Source organism: Oncorhynchus clarkii, chromosome 1 (assembly GCF_045791955.1).
Source record: "Oncorhynchus clarkii lewisi isolate Uvic-CL-2024 chromosome 1, UVic_Ocla_1.0, whole genome shotgun sequence".
Classification (NCBI taxonomy): domain Eukaryota; kingdom Metazoa; phylum Chordata; class Actinopteri; order Salmoniformes; family Salmonidae; genus Oncorhynchus; species Oncorhynchus clarkii.
Window position 1 is genome coordinate 87480312 of NC_092147.1, and position 20853 is coordinate 87501164.

General features: G+C 44.7%; 1 protein-coding gene across 1 annotated transcript in view; it reads left to right on the top strand.

Moving 5' to 3' along the window:
* The first annotated feature begins 217 nt into the window (after positions 1-217).
* The window catches only part of LOC139413670 (butyrophilin subfamily 1 member A1-like), a 32173-nt gene continuing 11537 nt past the window's right edge, over positions 218-20853 (top strand). Inside the window, exons 1-6 of the mRNA XM_071161313.1 lie at positions 218-312; positions 453-521; positions 1055-1405; positions 1549-1830; positions 3664-3777; positions 4047-4083. Coding sequence (XP_071017414.1) covers positions 455-521; positions 1055-1405; positions 1549-1830; positions 3664-3777; positions 4047-4083 — 851 coding nt within the window. The 5' untranslated portion in view covers positions 218-312; positions 453-454. The remainder of the gene's footprint in view (positions 313-452; positions 522-1054; positions 1406-1548; positions 1831-3663; positions 3778-4046; positions 4084-20853) is intronic.

The window sequence follows — 20853 nt, forward strand, 5'->3', positions numbered from 1 at the left end:
GGAGTGGCACAGATTTAAGTAAACTATCATGTGTTATGCTTGGGTTTATAGACCTCTCTGTGTCATGTGGTCTACACATCAGCCAGGCTTGGAATCCACAACCAAAACTTACCACCACAGTTCACACAGTTCCATGTTATCAGATTCTGAGCTCACTATGCAACAGTTGTGTGCAGCGATGCAGTTGAACAGGTTCTTGTTCCAAGGAATAGAAAGAAGAAGGAGGTAGTTTGATCACATCACAATAGTTTGATCACAGAACACTAGTACATTTATCAGACTGCAGTGCCTCAATAGGACCGATTCAATCAGGTAAATGGATCAGCTAGTTTGCATTGAAATGTGTTATACTATGTTATCCATTGTTGTTGTATAATTAATGCTACAGTATTGCTTTCCTGGTTTCAAGTTGTGTTAGTCTTTCACTTTATGATGAATGTAATTGTCTTCAGGAATGAAGGTGACTCAACTAGACTGTCTGTGTCTGATTCTTCTACATCTCCTACACACAGCAGGCTCTGGTACAGTAGAATACATATTTAATATCTCACTGCCTTCAATACCTCTGTGTGTGTGATTAATATCATCTCATTGTGTCTTTAGTCACTATTGTGGTCTTAAGGGTTCTACACAGTCTAATCAAACAGAGCCAACGGAGGTCCTTTTGCTCCTCTGTCTACATAGTTCTACTACTTTTGTCTGTCGGCTCCATTGTGTAAACTGTGGAAATCCGTTTAGGGTGCATGGCCTAAGGTGATTTCCTCTCCTAGTCTCCTTTCCTTCATCTGCACTGGTGTAAAAACTAAACTAATGGTGAATCCAACTCTTCTGTAGGCCTCCACCCTATAGTACTACTATATATACTACAGTGTCTAGTACTACTATATATACTACAGTGTCTAGTACTACTATATATACTACAGTGTCTAGTACTACTATATATACTACAGTGTATAGTACTACTATATATAATACAGTGTATTTCAGATCAGTGCAGATGAGAGAGGAAACCACTGTAAACTATTGAAACTGTTAATATGTCTGTTCTCTTCAGAGAGGTTTGAGGTTCTTGGTCCAACTGATTCCATTGTTGCTGTAGCTGGTGATGACATCATTCTGCCCTGTTACCTCAAACCCAACATCAGTGCTGAGGACATGACAGTGGACTGGCTTAACCTGGACTTCTTAGACGGTCGTGTCTTTCGTTACCAAAACCACAGAATCATACGAGATGATCAGATTCCCTACTATAGAGGAAGAACTTCACTGTATGAAGAGGAACTATGGAGGGGCAACACCTCTTTAAAACTGTCCAGGGTACAAGGCACTGATGAGGGACATTACAAATGCTTAATTCAGTCAAAGAGCTGGTATGATGATTTCACTGTTCAAGTCCTCGTTAAAGGTGAGGTTTATTTTCATGTTAATGTAATAATCTAACTACAGTACAATGACATCACCTCTTTCCTTCATATTACTGGACACAGTATGTGTCTATTTGTTCACAGCCTGTCACCAGTTAACATCAGTCTGTCTGTGTGTCTGTAGCTGTAGGATCCAAGCCAGTGGTGTCAATTGTGGGACACAGAGAGGGAGGGATGGGTTTGCTGTGTGAATCAGAAGGCTGGCACCCTGAGCCTGAGCTGGTGTGGCTGAACAGTAAAGGAGTCCATCTCTCTGCTGGTCCTCCTGAGATACATAGAAGTTTCAAGGGATTCTACAGAGTCAAACGACATGTCATTGTCCAGGAGACTGACACCAACCACTTTACCTGCAGAGTCCAACAGAGACAGATCAATGAGAAGATGGAGACAGAGATTCACCTCCCTAGTGAGTAACAACATAATATGATTTAGACATGAAACATTGCAGATATTGATATGTTAATGTACAGTATGTGTCTATTTGTTCACAGCCTGTCACCAGTTAACATCCAGTCTGTCTGTGTGTCTGTAGCTGTAGGATCCAAGCCAATGGTGTCCATTGAGGGACACAGAGAGGGAGGGATGGGTCTGCTGTGTGAATCAGAAGGCTGGCACCCTGAGCCTGAGCTGGTGTGGCTGAACAGTAAAGGAGTCCATCTCTCTGCTGATCCTCCTGAGACACACAGAGACTTCAATGGATTCTACAGAGTCAAACAATATGTCATTGTCCAGGAGACTGACACCAACCGCTTTACCTGCAGAGTCCAACAGAGCAGGATCAATGAGAAAATGGAGACAGAGATTCACCTCCCTAGTGAGTAACAACATAATATGATTTAGACATGAAACACTGGAGATATTGATGTGTGTTGAAGGAATTTAATTCCTCTGTTTTAATTCCCAATTAAAATTAAACCACTCTGTCAATTCATAAGAATTTGTAAGACCCTTATTTTATAGGAATGGTCAGAGCCCGGTCTTAAAAGTCAAGTAACAGCCTTTATTCAAGAGAATACTGCCACAATACAGGTTACCACACAGGTTATAAACTGAAAATGACGTCATTAGTTCTAACACTACCCCGTGCCATCTCCGTTCCAGTACCAAGGCTGTGTATCAAGCCTTCCCACATCCGTCTCCCTACCAATTTAATATAATTTACGTTTCAAGGTTTTCTTGTGTAGATAAGCACTCTAGCCAGTCTGATTCATTTGTACCAAGGAACAGACCGTCATTGTTCTAAACTCTTGACCACATTCACACACACATTATTTTCAGTACTGGGATCAAGAAAGAAAACTCATGCATATACAGTAACATTTAGTATTCTGATTAGTACATATACAGTAACATAATAGTATTCTGATTAGTCAGTCCTGATGGAAATGTATACATAATTAGTCATCATTGATAAAAATTCCCTTAACAATGTGTTATTGTAAAGTATATGTTTTAACCAAAGGCTTTGAGACGACAATCAAAAGATTAGTGTTTATTATGACACAATCCACTGCTGTGTGGTAGTATTAGTACCAAACCCTGTTGTTGATGTGTGGTAGTATTAGTACCAAACCCTGTTGTTGATGTGCAATGATGTGTGGTATTATTAGTACCAAACCCTGTTGTTGATGTGTGGTAGTATTAGTACCAAACCCTGTTGTTGATGTGTAATGATGTGTGGTATTATTAGTACCAAACCCTGTTGTTGATGTGTAATGATGTGTGGTAGTATTAGTACCAAACCCTGTTGTTGAAGTGTGGTAGTATTAGTACCAAACCCTGTTGTTGATGTGTGGTAGTATTAGTACCAAACCCTGTTGTTGGTGTGTAGTGATGTGTGGTAGTATTAGTACCAAACCCTGTTGTTGATGTGTGGTAGTATTAGTACCAAACCCTGTTGTTGATGTGTGGTAGTATTAGTACCAAACCCTGTTGTTGATGTGTGGTAGTATTAGTACCAAACCCTGTTGTTGATGTGTGGTAGTATTAGTACCAAACCCTGTTGTTGATGTGCAATGATGTGTGGTATTATTAGTACCAAACCCTGTTGTTGATGTGTGGTAGTATTAGTACCAAACCCTGTTGTTGATGTGTAATGATGTGTGGTAGTATTAGTACCAAACCCTGTGTAATGATGTGTGGTAGTATTAGTACCAAACCCTGTTGTTGATGTGTAAATATGTGTGGTAGTATTAGTACCAAACCCTGTTGTTGATGTGTAATGATGTTTGTGTTTTAGGTGAGTTATTTTATACAACCCCATGGAGAATGGCCTTCATTGTGTTATGCTGTCTGGGAGCCATCGCTGTGATTGGGTTATCTCTGGCTATCTTCTGCATATGTTATAAGAAAGGTAATGGAGAGATTATATGAATGTTGAATTGTTGGAATGAAATGTCTGCATTGCTTTTTTCATCCTCACCACATTCACAGTGGTTGTATTCTATGGATACAGGATAATATACTACACCTGTCGGTGATTAACATGTTAACACTGATGACTGATTTTAACCTGCAGGTGATTAACATGTTAACACTGATGACTGATTTTAATCTCCAGGTGATTCACATGTTAACACTGAGTACTGATTTTAACCATCAGGTGATTAACATGCTAATCAGGTGTGATAATAGATCAACTCAATCTGCAGTGGGAAAAGTATTATCCTTACCTGGGGGAGGCAGGGGTGGCAGGCAGCCTAGTGGTTAGAGCGTTGGATTTGGAACTGACAGGTCCCAAGATCAAATCCCCAAGCTGACAAGGCAAAAATATGTTTTTCTGCCCCTGAACAGGCAGTTAACCCACTGTTCCTAGGCGGTCATTGAAAATAAGAATTTGTTCTTAACTGCCTTGCCTAGTTAAATAAAGGTCAAATGAACTCTGATACACCTGGATCACTGATGGACCAGTCACATTTATTTAATGAAATTAAGAAGTGGTGGTAGGGTAGAATATCTTCATTGGGGAAGTTGTCTTACAGAGGTACGCTGGACTCATTTAGGTGGTGGAACTCAATTAGGATTTATGACATTAGAGAAGTAATATGAGACAAGGAGTCCCAGAGAGAGACTACATCTTCTAGTGTTCATGTTAATGAGGTTCTCACTGTCTTCCATCTACTCTACATGTTTACAGTTCACCTCAAGAAGGAAAGTGGTAAGTAGTGTCTTCAGATCATTGGCAAGAATTACTTGAAGCATTTAAAGTATTTTTTGGTTGCTGAGCACATTTTAAGTTGTTCCATCTGATGTTGGAACAGTGGTATGAGACAAGGGCCGGGATTCAATTCAAGGCGCATTATAACACAGCACACTATAACAGACTTTTAGAGGTATTTTACACTTGAGTCGACATGTGCAGTGTTTACCATGAATACAATCTCCATGATTGCTGGTGGAAAATGTCTTTAAAAAAGTGCATTGTTAGCTGTGAAGTACCCTGCAGTATAGCGCACATTGAATTGAATCCCGACCAAGGAGTCCCAGAGAGAGACGACATCTTCTAGTGTTCATGTTAATGATGTTCTCACTGTCTCCCATCTACTCTACATGTTTACAGATAACCTCTGGGAGCAGAATCGTAAGTACTGTCATCAGATCATCACATTGATAACATTATATAATCCAATGTCTCTTCTATAGATGTAACTTTTAGTGAAGTAGAAAACACTTCATGTTGTGCATATTAATGTTCCCTGACTTTTATCTGATGTTGGAACATTGATATGAGACAAGGAGTCCCAGAGAGAGACTACATCTTCTAGTCTTCATGTTAATGATGTTCTCACTGTCTTCCATCTACTCTACATGTTTACAGACAATAACAAGGAGAGGTTCTGTAAGTAGTGTCTTCAGATCATCACTTTGATAACATTATTAGAACCACAAAAGTAAAATTTTCTTTAATTTACCGACTTCAAGTACAAAAACATTTTAAGAAGGTTATTTTGAGGTCATTGAGCTGATACTCTACATGTTTACAGATGACCTCACTGTGGAGCTCGGTAAGTAGTCTCTTCAGATCATCACTTTGCTAAAATAATTTGAAGCATTTAAAGTATTGTTTGGTTGAAAGAGCAGTGACAGACATTTGGGTGACAACCAAACAAAAAAATAAAACATTGTTTTTCCACTGTCATTTGGTTGTGCTTTTGGATGGTTGATAACATAGTGATAAGACATTGGAAATTCAACTCACTTTTGGAAGTCTTTGCATATACTGTAGGTTGTAATCTCATTGATCAACATCTCAACCAAATATTACCCAAATATCCACGTTGAGATTACGTAGCTTGCCCAGAGGGTAGTTTCTGATGGACCAGAATCACTGATGTACCAGTCACATTTAATGAATGAAATTAAGAAGTGGTGGATAGAATATCTTTATTGGAGAAGTTGTCTCACAGAGGTACGCTGGACTCATTTAGGAGGTGGAACTCAATTAGGATTTGTGACATTAGAGAAATGATATGAGACAAGGAGTCCCAGATCATCACTTTGAAAGAATTATGTGAACCATTTTATAAAGGTTATTCGTAATCCATTTCAAAACTTACGTTGAGGCCCCAGGTATGTGATGTTGCCGTCAGATGCTCTTTCAAAGTAACAGGGAATACAAATCTCGAATAGTGTAAAAACAAACAGATATGTATTTGCCAGACAATGGCTCCACGTTTCCAAAACACAGGTCATTTCACAGGCTACAGAGTCTTTCCATGATCAAAGCAAAATAATAATTTAAAGAAATTGAAAAATAAGCAAAATAATTATTTAAAGAAATTGAAAATGATATATAGTAGTATTTTTTTCTTGTTTGTGTAAAAGCGATAAAAAAAGTCCTAGCTGACCCATAATGTATGTTACCTCCATACCTGAGACCTAGCTGACCCATAATGTATGGTAACTCCATACCTGAGTCCTAGCTGACCCATAATGTATGGTAACTCCATACCTGAGTCCTAGCTGACCCATAATGTATGGTAACTCCATACCTGAGTCCTAGCTGACCCATAATGTATGGTAACTCCATACCTGAGTCCTAGCTGACCCATAATGTATGGTAACTCCATACCTGAGTCCTAGCTGACCCATAATGTATGGTAACTCCATACCTGAGTCCTAGCTGACCCATAATGTATGGTAACTCCATACCTGAGTCCTAGCTGACCCATAATGTATGGTAACTCCATACCTGAGTCCTAGCTGACCCATAATGCATGGTAACTCCATACCTGAATAATACCATAATAATGACTGGAACGGAGCAAATGGAATGTCAACAAACAACTGGAAACCATGTGTTGGATGTATTTGATACCATTTCACTTATTCTGCTCCAGATTTTACCACGAGCCTGTTCTCACCAAATAAGGTGCCACAAACTTCCTGTGATGTAGTCATGGCTTTATTTAATACTCTGTATTTCCCAGCCTCTGTTCTGGCCCTGGGGACTGTGAAGAGACCTCTGCTACATGTCTTGAGTGGTACGGATGGGTGTCCTAACTGTGTGTCAACTGCTTGAACAGAGAGTTTGGAACCTTTAACCCATCAACACTTCGTACAGAGACAAGAGTCATTCCGATGAGAACCATATCTCCGTGGACGAAGTTTCTTCTCTTGTTAATTTTTGTTGCTCCTGCAACTCAGGAAGATACTCTTTGGTCCACCTCTTCCAGAACAAGTCTGACATACGCTGAGAGTACAAACCATTAGGAACACTTTCCTAATATTGAGTTGCACCCAATTTTGCCTCAATTCGTTAGGGCATGGACTCTACAAGGTGTCAAAAGCTTTCCCAAAGGATGCTGGTCCATGTTGACTCCAATGCTTCCCACAGATGTGTCAAGTTGGCTGGACATCCTTTGGTGGTGGACCATTCTTGATACACACGGAAAACTGTTGAGAAACCAACACTTGACTCTTCTGACATCAATCTATAGACCTGTACCCCTTTCTTTTCTTTCCAAAACAATTGAGCGTTCTATCTCTGATCAACTCTCTTGTTATCGCTCTCAGAACAATCTTCTTGACCCTAACCAGTCAAGCTTCAAGACGGGTCACTCAACCGAGACTGCTCTTTGTGTCACGGAGGCTCTCCGTACTGCCAAAGCAGACTCTCTCTCATCTGTTCTCATCCTCCTAGATCTATCCACTACCTTCGACACTGGAAACCATCAGTAGAGAGGATCTGGGTCTGCACCATGTTTTCTCACTACTGGTGTCCCCCATGGCTCTGTTCTAGTTCCTCTCCTCTTCTCTCTATACACCAAGTCACTTGGCTTCATCATATCCTCACACCTCTCCATCAAAATGTACAACTCCACAGTGTCGTCCTCCCAGAGTGCAAAGAACCTTGGCGTGAACCTGGACAACACCCTGTCATTCTCTGAAAACATCAAAGCAGTGTCTCGCTACTGCAGATTCATGGTTTACATCCATATGACCATACCTCAAACAGGAAGTGGCACAGGTCCTAATCCAGGTACTTGTCATCTCCCGTCTTGACTAATAGAAATCTCTGTTGGCTGGTCTCTTTGCTTGTGCCATGAAACCCCTGCAATTGATACAGAATGCTACAGCCCGCCTGGTTTTCAACCTTCCCAAGTTCTCCCATGTCAACCCGAATTATTTGTCCACTACAAGATCATGGTGCTTGCCTACGTAGCAGCAAGAGGAACTGCCCCTCCCTACCTTCAGGCTATGCTCAAATCCTACACCCCAACCCGAGCACTCCGTTCTGCCACCTCTGGTCTCCTTGCCATCCCACCCCTCCGGGAGGGCAGCTCCCGCTCAGCCCAGTCCAAGCTCTTCTCTGTCCTGGCACCCCAATGGTGGAACCAGTTTCCCCCTGAAGCTAGGACAGAATGCTCTTTTCAGATCAGTGCCAATCAGAGTGTGTACATATATTCTTTGCTAGTTAGTAAGTTATTAGCCTAGTTAACTGTACGGGTCGTAAACAGAGCCCACCGTTGATATAACACCTCTTCTGGTCAGTGGTCTGTCCTGAATGGATATTTGTACATTTATTGAGTCCGATTCAATGCACCATTGTACTTTCTACTGGTAGCATGTTCTGATCCCTGTCCAGATCCGTTATCTCCTTTGCTTTCTCCTCTTCAGGAATAGAGGCAACAACTTGACTGTTGCTGATCCATTTGTTCAGTCTAAAGCCTCCTTTAGAACACAGTGATGTGCGGTCCTGAGTATGTGTCAAGGCTTCTTCCTCACTTGCTGCTGACTTTAGACAGTCATCTATATATTAGAGCACCACCAATCCTCCAGCTCCTTTTCCAGATCCAGAGAAATCTCAGGTCTGTGTCCTGCTCTGGAACGCTCACCTGGTGGAACATGACTTCAATATCTGTCATGAAGGCAACAGGCTCTTGGTGGAATCTGGACAAAACACCAATGATATGGTTTGTCATGTCTGGACCCTGTAGAAGCTGAGCATTCAGTGATGTCTCTTGTTAGGTGGCTCCACAGTCTAATACCACCCTCAGATTGTGCTTCTTGGGATGACATACTCTGTGGTGAGGAATATACCAAAATATCTTGCTGCTGTCGTTCTGTAAGTCTATTGGCTCCATCACTGCAAAGCCTTTGTCCAGGATGTCTGCCATGAAGTTGGTATAGTCCTTACAGGACCAGGGATTCTTACTGAGTGTCCATTTCAGGTTGAGAGCACGCTGTACTGCCACACAGCAGTTGTTGGGAAATTCAGCATCCTCACTCCTCAGTGGGAGGCAAATAATATAGTGACCACCACCAGCTTGGCTGACAGATACACTCTCCATGAAGAGATGATCTTCTCTTGATATTTCAAGCTGCTCCTCATGGTGGTGCTCTGGGATATCATGCTTGACTTGTTGCTTCAGCAGCTCTTCCAACTCTGCCACATAGATTCTGTGTGACATTACATGAGACCGCCCATAAGTGGAGACATTCCCATTTTTTAGAAGCCCATTCACAATCCAGACCAGAGTGGTTTTCACAGCGCAATGGGCCTTATCTTCTTGGCTGTTTATGACCATCCATGGCTCAATGGCCTGAAGTATGTTTGTCAACAATACAATTTTAGAATCAATCTGCTTGAGAGACACTTTTTCCAAATATGGCCGTTGTTTCACATCTGTCTGGTTAGGAATCGGTGGAAGCTGGTGGGAGGAGCTATAGTAATATAGCTCATTGTAATGCCTGGAATGTAATAATTGGAACGGTATCAAACATCAATCATATTAAATCAAATTTGATTGGTACCATACACATATTTAGCAGATGTTTTTGCTTGTGGAAACCACATGGACAACCTCATGTTTGACTCCATTCCATTGATTTCACTCCACCCATTACAATGAGCCCATCCTCCTATAGCTCCTCCCACCAGCCGCCGCTGGTAGGAATGTTCTCCTTAGTTACAGGGATTTCTTTCTTTGTGAAAACTGCAAGGATTTCAACAAAACTGCTGTCATCAAGGCTACTTATCTCCAAGCCAGAGACAACAAAGGTACTCATGACTTCCTGGTTGTTGATAGTGTTTTATTTTTTATTATTATTATTATTTAAATCAAATAAAATGCAACTGGATCCTGGACTTCCTGACGGGTCGCCCCCAGGTGGTTAGGGTAGACAATAACACATCCGCCATGCTGGCCCTCAACACAGGGGCCCCTCAGGGGTGCGTGCTTGGTCCCCTCGGGTACTCCCTGTTCACTCGTGACTGCATGGACACTTAGAACTCCAACACGGTGGTAGGCCTGATCACCAAAGACAATGAGACAGCCTTAGGAGGAGGTCAGAGACCCGGCAGTGTGGTGACAGGACAACAACCTCTACCTCGACTTCAGTAAGACAAAGGAGTTGAGCTAAAATTTGAGTTGCCCAATGGTGAATTTCTCCAAAAGGTACAACCTATCTTTGCTGTTCTCGGTCCGGTCTTCGATAGCGTGTTCAAAGCCATGTACAAAGAACCTGTAGTCTAGTGGGTCACCCTTAAACACTGGTACAAAGATATGTAGTCTAGTGGGTCACCCTTAAACACTGGTACAAAGAACCTGTAGTGTAGTGGGTCACCCAGTCGTACACTAAGAGGTGGTAATGAAGACAACCTTTGCTGCCTTACCAGCATTTTGGTGTAGCAGAATGTTGACAATACTGTCCGTGTTGTCAGCTCCACCCTGATCTGGGTTGAAAGGCCTTCCTCCCCTAGTTGGAAGTTGCAGCTGCCTATCTTTTGGTCTTACAACAGTGTGTTAGTTGTGTGTTAGTTGACCTATGATGAACAGTTGTATATGGTGATAGTACTTATTTACAACATACTACTTTGACCCTGGCCATGTGCAGTATGAACAGAGCTGTATGTGGTGGTAGTTATAACATAGTATATTGACCCTGGCCCTGTGCAGTATGAACAGAGCTGTATGTGGGTGTAGTTATAACATAGTACTTTGACCCTGGCCCTGTGCAGTATGAACAGAGCTGTATGTGGTGGTAGTTATAACATAGTATAATGACCCTGGCCCTGTGCAGTATGAACAGAGCTGTATGTGGGGGTAGTTATAACATAGTACTTTGACCCTGGCCCTGTGCAGTATGAACAGAGCTGTATGTGGTGGTAGTTATAACATAGTACTTTGACCCTGGCCCTGTGCAGTATGAACAGAGCTGTATGTGGTGGTAGTTATAACATACTACACAGTATATTGACCCTGGCCCTGTGCAGTATGAACAGAGCTGTATGTGGGGGTAGTTATAACATAGTACTTTGACCCTGGCCCTGTGCAGTATGAACAGAGCTGTATGTGGTGGTAGTTATAACATAGTACTTGGACCCTGGCCCTGTGCAGTATGAACAGAGCTGTATGTGGTGGTAGTTATAACATAGTATATTGACCCTGGCCCTGTGCAGTATGAACAGACGTGGTGAACAATGGGGATCCCAGGTCAGCCATGATGTGTGACTGAGTGATATGGAGACCTGTGACAACCTGAGTGGTGGTGGTCACCATTTTACTTTGAGTAACCTTCCCCATGGTATCTTCAGGCCTTCCCATTGCATTCAGGTATCGTTCATTAAATAATCTGCTTTGTTTCCCTATTTCTTGAGTGGCTTCCTACTCATGGAATACATGCGGCTTAGCACTGTTAGCCAATATTTCAGCTTCAAGCTCCAAACCTTTATTTTGTGCCTTGAGTTGAGCCTCCTGTTTCTCCAATGCTTGTTTACTTTTCAATGCTTCAGGTTTAACCAGTAAAGCTTCCCTTTCAGCCTTCAAAAAGAGCCTGATAGAAGATGTGGTGGATTGTCCTGAGTGCCTGCTGTGTTGTGATCTATTTACATATTTTGATGAGACATTGGAGATACTTGGCTGGACCTCTTCCTCAGTGTTGATGAGACATTGGAGATACTGTCCCTTGTCTGGTCATCCTCATCAGTTTTGATGAGACATTGGAGATACTGTCCCTTGTCTGGTCATCCTCATCAGTTTTGATGAGACATTGGAGATACTGTCCCTTGTCTGGTCATCCTCATCAGTGTTGATGAGACATTGGAGATACTGTCCCTTGTCTGGTCATCCTCATCAGTTTTGATGAGACATTGGAGATACTGTCCCTTGTCTGGTCATCCTCATCAGTGTTGATGAGACATTGGAGATACTGTCCCTTGTCTGGTCATCCTCATCAGTTTTGATGAGACATTGGAGATACTGTCCCTTGTCTGGTCCTCCTCATCAGTTTTGATGAGACATTGGAGATACTGTCCCTTGTCTGGTCCTCCTCATCAGTTTTGATGAGACATTGGAGATACCGTCCCTTGTCTGGTCCTCCTCATCAGTTTTGATGAGACATTGGAGATACCGTCCCTTGTCTGGTCCTCCTCATCAGTTTTGATGAGACATTGGAGATACTGTCCCTTGTCTGGTCATCCTCATCAGTTTTGATGAGACATTGGAGATACTGTCCCTTGTCTGGTCCTCCTCATCAGTTTTGATGAGACATTGGAGATACTGTCCCTTGTCTGGTCCTCCTCATCAGTTTTGATGAGACATTGGAGATACCGTCCCTTGTCTGGTCCTCCTCATCAGTTTTGATGAGACATTGGAGATACTGTCCCTTGTCTGGACATCCTCATCAGTTTTGATGAGACATTGGAGATACTGTCCCTTGTCTGGTCCTCCTCATCAGTTTTGATGAGACATTGGAGATACTGTCCCTTGTCTGGTCCTCCTCATCAGTTTTGATGAGACATTGGAGATACTGTCCCTTGTCTGGTCATCCTCATCAGTTTTGATGAGACATTGGAGATACTGTCCCTTGTCTGGTCCTCCTCATCAGTTTTGATGAGACATTGGAGATACTGTCCCTTGTCTGGTCCTCCTCATCAGTTTTGATGAGACATTGGAGATACTGTCCCTTGTCTGGTCATCCTCATCAGTTTTGATGAGACATTGGAGATACTGTCCCTTGTCTGGTCCTCCTCATCAGTTTTGATGAGACATTGGAGATACTGTCCCTTGTCTGGTCCTCCTCATCAGTTTTGATGAGACATTGGAGATACTGTCCCTTGTCTGGTCATCCTCATCAGTTTTGATGAGACATTGGAGATACTGTCCCTTGTCTGGTCCTCCTCATCAGTTTTGATGAGACATTGGAGATACTGTCCCTTGTCTGGTCATCCTCATCAGTTTTTTTTTGCTGCTGTGCGTTACTGTGCTTCTTCCATCCATGTGTCCATATTGGATGGCAAAACAATACCGTGTTGCTGCGTTTGGGCAATACCATTCAACCTGATACTTTTTTGCCTTCTCAGCAGATAACAAAGCCTTTATGGCAAAGTTAACCAACTTTGAGAAATGTTGTGTCAGCAAAGATTTCAACATTTCCATCATCCCCCATAAGTTGTGTGATCTCATTTCTCTTTTAGTAAGTGCACCCAATTTAGCACTTCTCGATCATTTGAACTTTTGCAATGTTTCCATTGGATCCATTGTAAAGGCAGGTAAGAGCACTGAACATCAAATCCCATTCAATTCCATTGATTTGCAACCATCAGCATGTGTGAACACATTTTAGCACTGCATAGGTTAATGAATGAGCCAAAAACTACATCATCACAACTCAGACACAGCAGCCAATCAGCAAAGCGTCCTCTTTTAGCCGCTCCACAAAGAGTTCTTGTCTCAGCGCGCAAATCCAACAACAAAAGACACACACGATTCCAAGCTACACGAGCGATCGATTCCAAGCTTACAAGTTCCACAAATTCATTCAACACATAGAGCAGAGCCAAAACGGAAGAACAGCCACAATTCTCTCCTCTTTATTCACAGTGAATAGCGCAAATCAAACAGTCACAGAGCTTCCAATAGCATCAGTCACTTCTAACACTAGGATCATCCATTTACAGTTGAGGAGCGCCACTAGTTTTACCTCCGGTCCGATGAAATGTTCGCCTCTTTACCTCCGGTCTGATGAGTGGTCACGTTCATAAACCTTTCGTCAGCATTCCATTCAGCGACGTCTTTTGTCAAATTTAAAGGCAATTCGTAATCCAGTCATGTGATGTCGCCATTCCAAAGTAACCACAAAACAGGGAATCCAACGCTCCTATAGCATAACAACATAAATGTATTTGCCAGACAAAGGCTCCACGTTTCCAAAAGATAATAACACAGATAATTTCATAGTCTAGAAAACAAAAGAGTATATAGTAGAAGGTTTCTTAGTTCATGTAATAGTGATAAACTGTATTGTAACACATTACCTGAGTCCTAGCTGACACATAATGCCAACGTTCTCAATTTGAATTATACACACACGAGTTGGAATTTAGTCACTTACTGGTTCCAAAAAGAAACTCCCCTTTTGAAAAGGTTCTTCAAAGCTCCCCTTAAGTCTACAAAGGTTAAAAAACGAACTGATGGGCCTCCCGAGTGATGCGACCGGGAGACCGCACAGCATCGTCCGGGTTAGTGTAGGCTTTGGCCGGCAGGGATGTCCTTGTACCAGCGACTCCTGTGGCAAGCTGGGGGCATTGCACGCTGACACCGTCGCTCGCTGTACGGTGGTTCCTCCGACACATTGGTTCGGCTGGCTTCCGGGTTAAGTGGGCATTGTGTCAAGAAGCAGTGCGGCTTGGTTGGGTTGTGGTTCAGAAGAAACGGAAGAGCAACCTCGACCTTTGCCTCTCCCGAGTCCGTACGGGAGTTGCAGCGATGAGACTAGACTGTAACTACCAACTGGGGAGAAAAAGGGGTAAAATACACAAAATAAAATACGACCTGATGGCAGAGTATAGGTCTTAAATTAATCTTAAGTTTATTTTTTTTAACCTTATATTATCCGAAAAGATCATACAGGAACATTATGTTTTACATTATTTTTAGAGTGTAGACTAGAGAGGTAGCCAACACATGTTGATTCCCCCTTGGACACCATTGATGTGTCTAATTGACTATATGTATCTGTTTATCTGTAGAAATACTGACTTCTCAGCTGGGTAAGTATTAAGGCTTTGTTACCTACTGTATATGATGGCTTATACTGTATATGTTAGCTTAGTCAATGGAGTTGAGTTGTGATGAGTGGCTGTGTGTCATGTATTGTCATGTTGTGTCTTGTTCCTGTTCTTTCTCTTCACCCTGTCTCCCTCTGCTGGTCGTATTAGGTTACCTTTTCTTACCCTCCTTCCCCCAGCTGTTCCTTGTCTCCTCTAACTACCTCGTTCACCCCTTTTCCCACCTGTTCCCTTTTTCCCTCTGATTAGGTCTCTATATCTCTCTCTGTTCCTGCTTCTGTCTTTGTCGGATTCTCGTTTGTGTTTCTCATGCCTGAACCAGACTATCGTCGTGTTTGCTGCAACCTTGTCCTGTCCTGTCGGAATCTGCCGGTTCATCTAACCTTGTCCTGTCCTGTCGGAATCTGCCTGTCCATCTGAGCCTACGTGTGTTTCGTCATTAAAGAAACTCTGTTTTGTTAATTCGCTTTTGGGTCCTCATTCACGCACCTGACAGAAGAATCCGACCAAGAATGGACCCAGCGACTTCGGATCCTCTCCACTCAGCCGTCGAGATCCAGGGAGCGATGCTAGGCAGACACGAGCAGGAATTGTCTGCTGCTCGACATGCCGTTGAGACCCTGGCCGCCCAAGTCTCCAACCTCACAGAACAGGTTCACCATCTCCGCCTCGATCCACCGGCCACTTCCAGGGCTTTCGAATCTCCGGAGCCCAGAATCAATAACCTGCCGTGTTACTCTGGGGAGCCCACTGAATGCCGCTCGTTCCTCACCCAGTGTGATATTGTGTTTTCTCTCCAGCCCAACACTTACTCCAGGAGCACTGCTCGTATCGCCTACGTCATATCTCTCCTTACTGGACGGGCTCGTGAGTGGGGCACGGCAATCTGGGAGGCACGGGCTGAGTGTACTAACCAGTATCAGGACTTTAAGGAGGAGATGATACGGGTTTTTGATCGGTCTGTTTTTGGGGAGGAAGCTTCCAGGGTCCTGTCTTCCCTATGTCAAGGTAATCGATCCATAACAGACTACTCTATTGAGTTTCGCACTCTTGCTGCCTCCAGTGACTGGAACGAGCCGGCTTTGCTCGCTCGTTTTCTGGAGGGTCTCCGCGCGGAGGTAAAGGATGAGATTCTCTCCCGGGAGGTTCCTTCCAGCGTGGATTCCTTGATTGAACTCGCTATTCGCATAGAGCGACGGGTTGATCTTCGTCACCGAGCTCATGGAAAGGAGCTCGCGTTCTCCGTTGCCCCCCTCTCCGCATCACTACCATCTTCCTCTGCCGGCTCGGGTGCTGAGCCTATGCAGCTGGGAGGTATCCGCATCTCGACTAAAGAGAGGGAACGGAGAATCACCAACCGCCTCTGTCTCTATTGCGGTTCCGCTGGTCATTTTGTCACTTCATGTCCAGTAAAAGCCAGAGCTCATCAGTAAGCGGAGGGCTACTGGTGAGCGCTACTACTCCTGTCTCTCCTTCAAGATCCTGCACTACCTTGTCGGTCCATCTACGCTGGACCGGTTCCTCAGCTTCCTGCAGTGCCTTGATAGACTCTGGGGCGGAGGGCTGTTTTATGGACGAGACCTGGGCTCGGGAACATGACATTCCTCTCAGACAGTTAAGGGAGCCCACGGCCTTGTTCGCCTTGGATGGTAGTCCTCTCCCCAGGATTCAGCGTGAGACGCTACCTTTAACCCTCACTGTCTCTGGTAATCATAGCGAAACCATTTCTTTTTAAATTTTTCGTTCACCTTTTACACCTGTTGTTTTGGGCCATCCCTGGCTAGTTTGTCATAATCCTTCTATTAATTGGTCTAGTAATTCTATCCTCTCCTGGAACGTCTCTTGTCATGTGAAATGTTTAATGTCTGCTATCCCTCCTGTTTCCTCTGTCTCTTCTTCACAGGAGGAGCCTGGTGATTTGACAGGGGTGCCGGAGGAATATCACGATCTGCGCACGGTGTTCAGTCGGTCCAGGGCCACCTCTCTTCCACCACACCGGTCGTATGATTGTAGTATTGATCTCCTTCCGGGAACCACTCCCCCCCGGGGTAGACTATACTCTCTGTCGGCTCCCGAACGTAAGGCTCTCGAAGATTATTTGTCTGTAGCTCTTGACGCCGGTACCATAGTCCCCTCCTCCTCTCCCGCCGGAGCGGGGTTCTTTTTTGTCAAAAAGAAGGACGGGTCTCTGCGCCCCTGCATAGATTATCGAGGGCTGAATGACATAACAGTGAAGAATCGTTATCCGCTTCCTCTTATGTCTTCAGCCTTCGAGATCCTGCAGGGAGCCAGGTTTTTCACTAAGTTGGACCTTCGTAACGCTTACCATCTCGTGCGCATCAGGGAAGGGGACGAGTGGAAGACGGCGTTTAACACTCCGTTAGGGCACTTTGAATACCGGGTTCTTCCTTTCGGCCTCGCTAACGCTCCAGCTGTCTTTCAGGCGTTAGTCAATGACGTCCTGAGAGACATGCTGAACATCTTTGTTTTCGTTTACCTTAATTATATCCTGATTTTTTCACCGTCACTCCAGATTCATGTTCAGCACGTTCGACGTGTCCTCCAGCGCCTTTTAGAGAATTGTCTTTTTGTGAAGGCTGAGAAGTGCACTTTTCATGCCTCCTCCGTCACATTTCTCGGTTCTGTTATTTCCGCTGAAGGCATTAAGATGGATCCCGCTAAGGTCCAAGCTGTCATTGATTGGCCCGTCCCTAAGTCACGCGTCGAGCTGCAGCGCTTTCTCGGCTTCGCGAACTTCTATCGTCGTTTCATCCGTAATTTCGGTCAGGTGGCAGCTCCTCTCACAGCCCTTACTTCTGTCAAGACGTGCTTTAAGTGGTCCGTTTCCGCCCAGGGAGCTTTTGATCTCCTCAAGAATCGTTTTACATCCGCACCTATCCTTGTTACACCTGACGTCTCTAGACAGTTCGTTGTCGAGGTTGACGCGTCAGTGGTGGGCGTGGGAGCCATTCTTTCTCAGCGCTCCCTCTCTGACGACAAGGTCCACCCTTGCGCGTATTTTTCTCATCGCCTGTCGCCGTCGGAACGTAACTATGATGTGGGAAACCGCGAACTGCTCGCCATCCGCTTAGCCCTAGGCGAATGGCGACAGTGGTTGGAGGGGGCGACCGTTCCTTTTGTCGTTTGGACTGACCATAGGAACCTTGAGTACATCCGTTCTGCCAAACGACTTAATGCGCGTCAGGCTCGTTGGGCGCTGTTTTTCGCTCGTTTCGAGTTCGTGATTTCTTATCGTCCGGGCTCTAAGAACACCAAGCCTGATGCTTTATCTCGTCTCTTCAGTTCTTCAGTAGCCTCCACTGACCCCGAGGGGATTCTCCCTGAGGGGCGTGTTGTCGGGTTGACTGTCTGGGGAATTGAGAGGCAGGTAAAGCAAGCACTCACTCACACTCCGTCGCCGCGCGCTTGTCCTAGGAACCTTCTTTTCGTTCCCGTTCCTACTCGTCTGGCCGTTCTTCAGTGGGCTCACTCTGCCAAGTTAGCCGGCCACCCTGGCGTTCGGGGTACGCTTGCTTCCATTCGCCAGCGTTTTTGGTGGCCCACCCGGGAGCATGACACGCGTCGTTTCGTGGCTGCTTGTTCGGTCTGCGCGCAGACTAAGTCCGGTAACTCCCCTCCTGCCGGCCGTCTCAGGCCGCTTCCCATTCCCTCTCGACCGTGGTCTCACATCGCCTTAGATTTTATCACCAGACTGCCTTCGTCAGCGGGGAAGACTGTTATTCTTACGGTTGTCGATAGGTTCTCTAAGGCGGCTCATTTTATTCCCCTTGCTAAGCTTCCTTCTGCTAAAGAGACGGCACAAATCATCATCGAGAATGTTTTCAGAATTCATGGCCTTCCGTCAGACGTCGTTTCGGACAGGGGTCCGCAATTCACGTCTCAATTTTGGAGGGAGTTTTGCCGTTTGATTGGGGCTTCCGTCAGTCTCTCTTCTGGCTTTCACCCCCAGTCTAACGGTCAAGCAGAACGGGCCAATCAGACTATTGGTCGCATCTTACGCAGTCTTTCTTTTCGTAACCCTGCGTCTTGGTCAGAACAGCTCCCCTGGGCAGAATACGCCCACAACTCGCTTCCTTCGTCTGCGACCGGGCTATCTCCTTTTCAGAGTAGCCTCGGGTACCAGCCTCCGCTGTTCTCATCTCAGTTCGCCGAGTCCAGCGTCCCCTCCGCTCAGGCTTTTGTCCAACGTTGCGAGCGCACCTGGAAGAGGGTCAGGTCTGCACTTTGCCGTTATAGGGCGCAGACTGTGAGAGCTGCTAATAAGCGTAGAACTAAGAGTCCTAGATATTGTCGCGGTCAGAGAGTTTGGCTCTCCACTCAGAACCTTCCCCTTAAGACAGCTTCTCGCAAGTTGACCCCGCGGTTCATTTGTCCGTTCCGTATTTCTCAGATCATTAATCCTGTCGCAGTGCGACTTCTTCTTCCGCGATATCTTCGTCGCGTCCACCCGGTCTTCCATGTCTCCTGTGTTAAGCCCGTTCTTCGCGCCCCCGCTCGTCTTCCCCCCCCCCCCCCCCCCCCCCCATCCTTGTCGAGGGCGCACCTATCTACAGGGTCCGTAAGATTTTGGACATGCGTCCTCGGGGCCGTGGTCATCAGTACCTAGTGGATTGGGAGGGGTACGGTCCTGAGGAAAGGAGTTGGGTTCCCTCTCGGGACGTGCTGGACCGTTCGCTGATCGATGATTTCCTCCGTTGCCGCCAGGTTTCCTCCTCGAGTGCGCCAGGAGGCGCTCGGTGAGTGGGGGGGTACTGTCATGTATTGTCATGTTGTGTCTTGTTCCTGTTCTTTCTCTTCACCCTGTCTCCCTCTGCTGGTCGTATTAGGTTACCTTTTCTTACCCTCCTTCCCCCAGCTGTTCCTTGTCTCCTCTAACTACCTCGTTCACCCCTTTTCCCACCTGTTCCCTTTTTCCCTCTGATTAGGTCTCTATATCTCTCTCTGTTCCTGCTTCTGTCTTTGTCGGATTCTCGTTTGTGTTTCTCATGCCTGAACCAGACTATCGTCGTGTTTGCTGCAACCTTGTCCTGTCCTGTCGGAATCTGCCGGTTCATCTAACCTTGTCCTGTCCTGTCGGAATCTGCCTGTCCATCTGAGCCTACGTGTGTTTCGTCATTAAAGAAACTCTGTTTTGTTAATTCGCTTTTGGGTCCTCATTCACGCACCTGACACTGTGGACTGTACCTCCGACTATCAGTCGATACTTGTAAAAATGTAAATTCTTAAACTCTTACCGTGAACCTGTTTGTCCTGTGTAATTGTGAGACTTTCTTTGTTGGCTGAAATCTGTACTTCATTAAAGTAGCAATTTATGTGACCTCTGCCAAAGGAGACGTTGTTTGTTAATGGTGAAGGAGCAGATGATTTTATGGTGAAGGTACGGATGATTTTATGGTGAAGGAGCGGATGATTTTATGGTGAAGGTACGGATGATTTTATGGTGAAGGAGCGGATGATTTTATGGTGAAGGTACGGATGATTTTATGGTGAAGGAGCGGATGATTTTATGGTGAAGGTACGGATGATTTTATGGTGAAGGAGCAGATGATTTTATGGTGAAGGAGCGGATGATTTTATGGTGAAGGTACGGATGATTTAAAAAAGGTTTTGGCAGTGAACACCTAGACTAAAATGTTTAACGAAAAACTATGGATTTCCAGTCCAACTGACAACTCTATAACAATCAGGACAAGGATAAGACCAGCTACACAGTACGTAATACATACAGTTAAATAATGGATATGTATGAAAGCATTGAGTTGTCGTGCCTGATTGAAGTCGTAATTTTTTACTCCATTGCGATTATAACCGTTTTTATCCAAAACTACAGATTTCAGCAAACAAAAAAGGCACACAGTTACACAGGACACACATAGGTACAAAGAAAGCATTAAA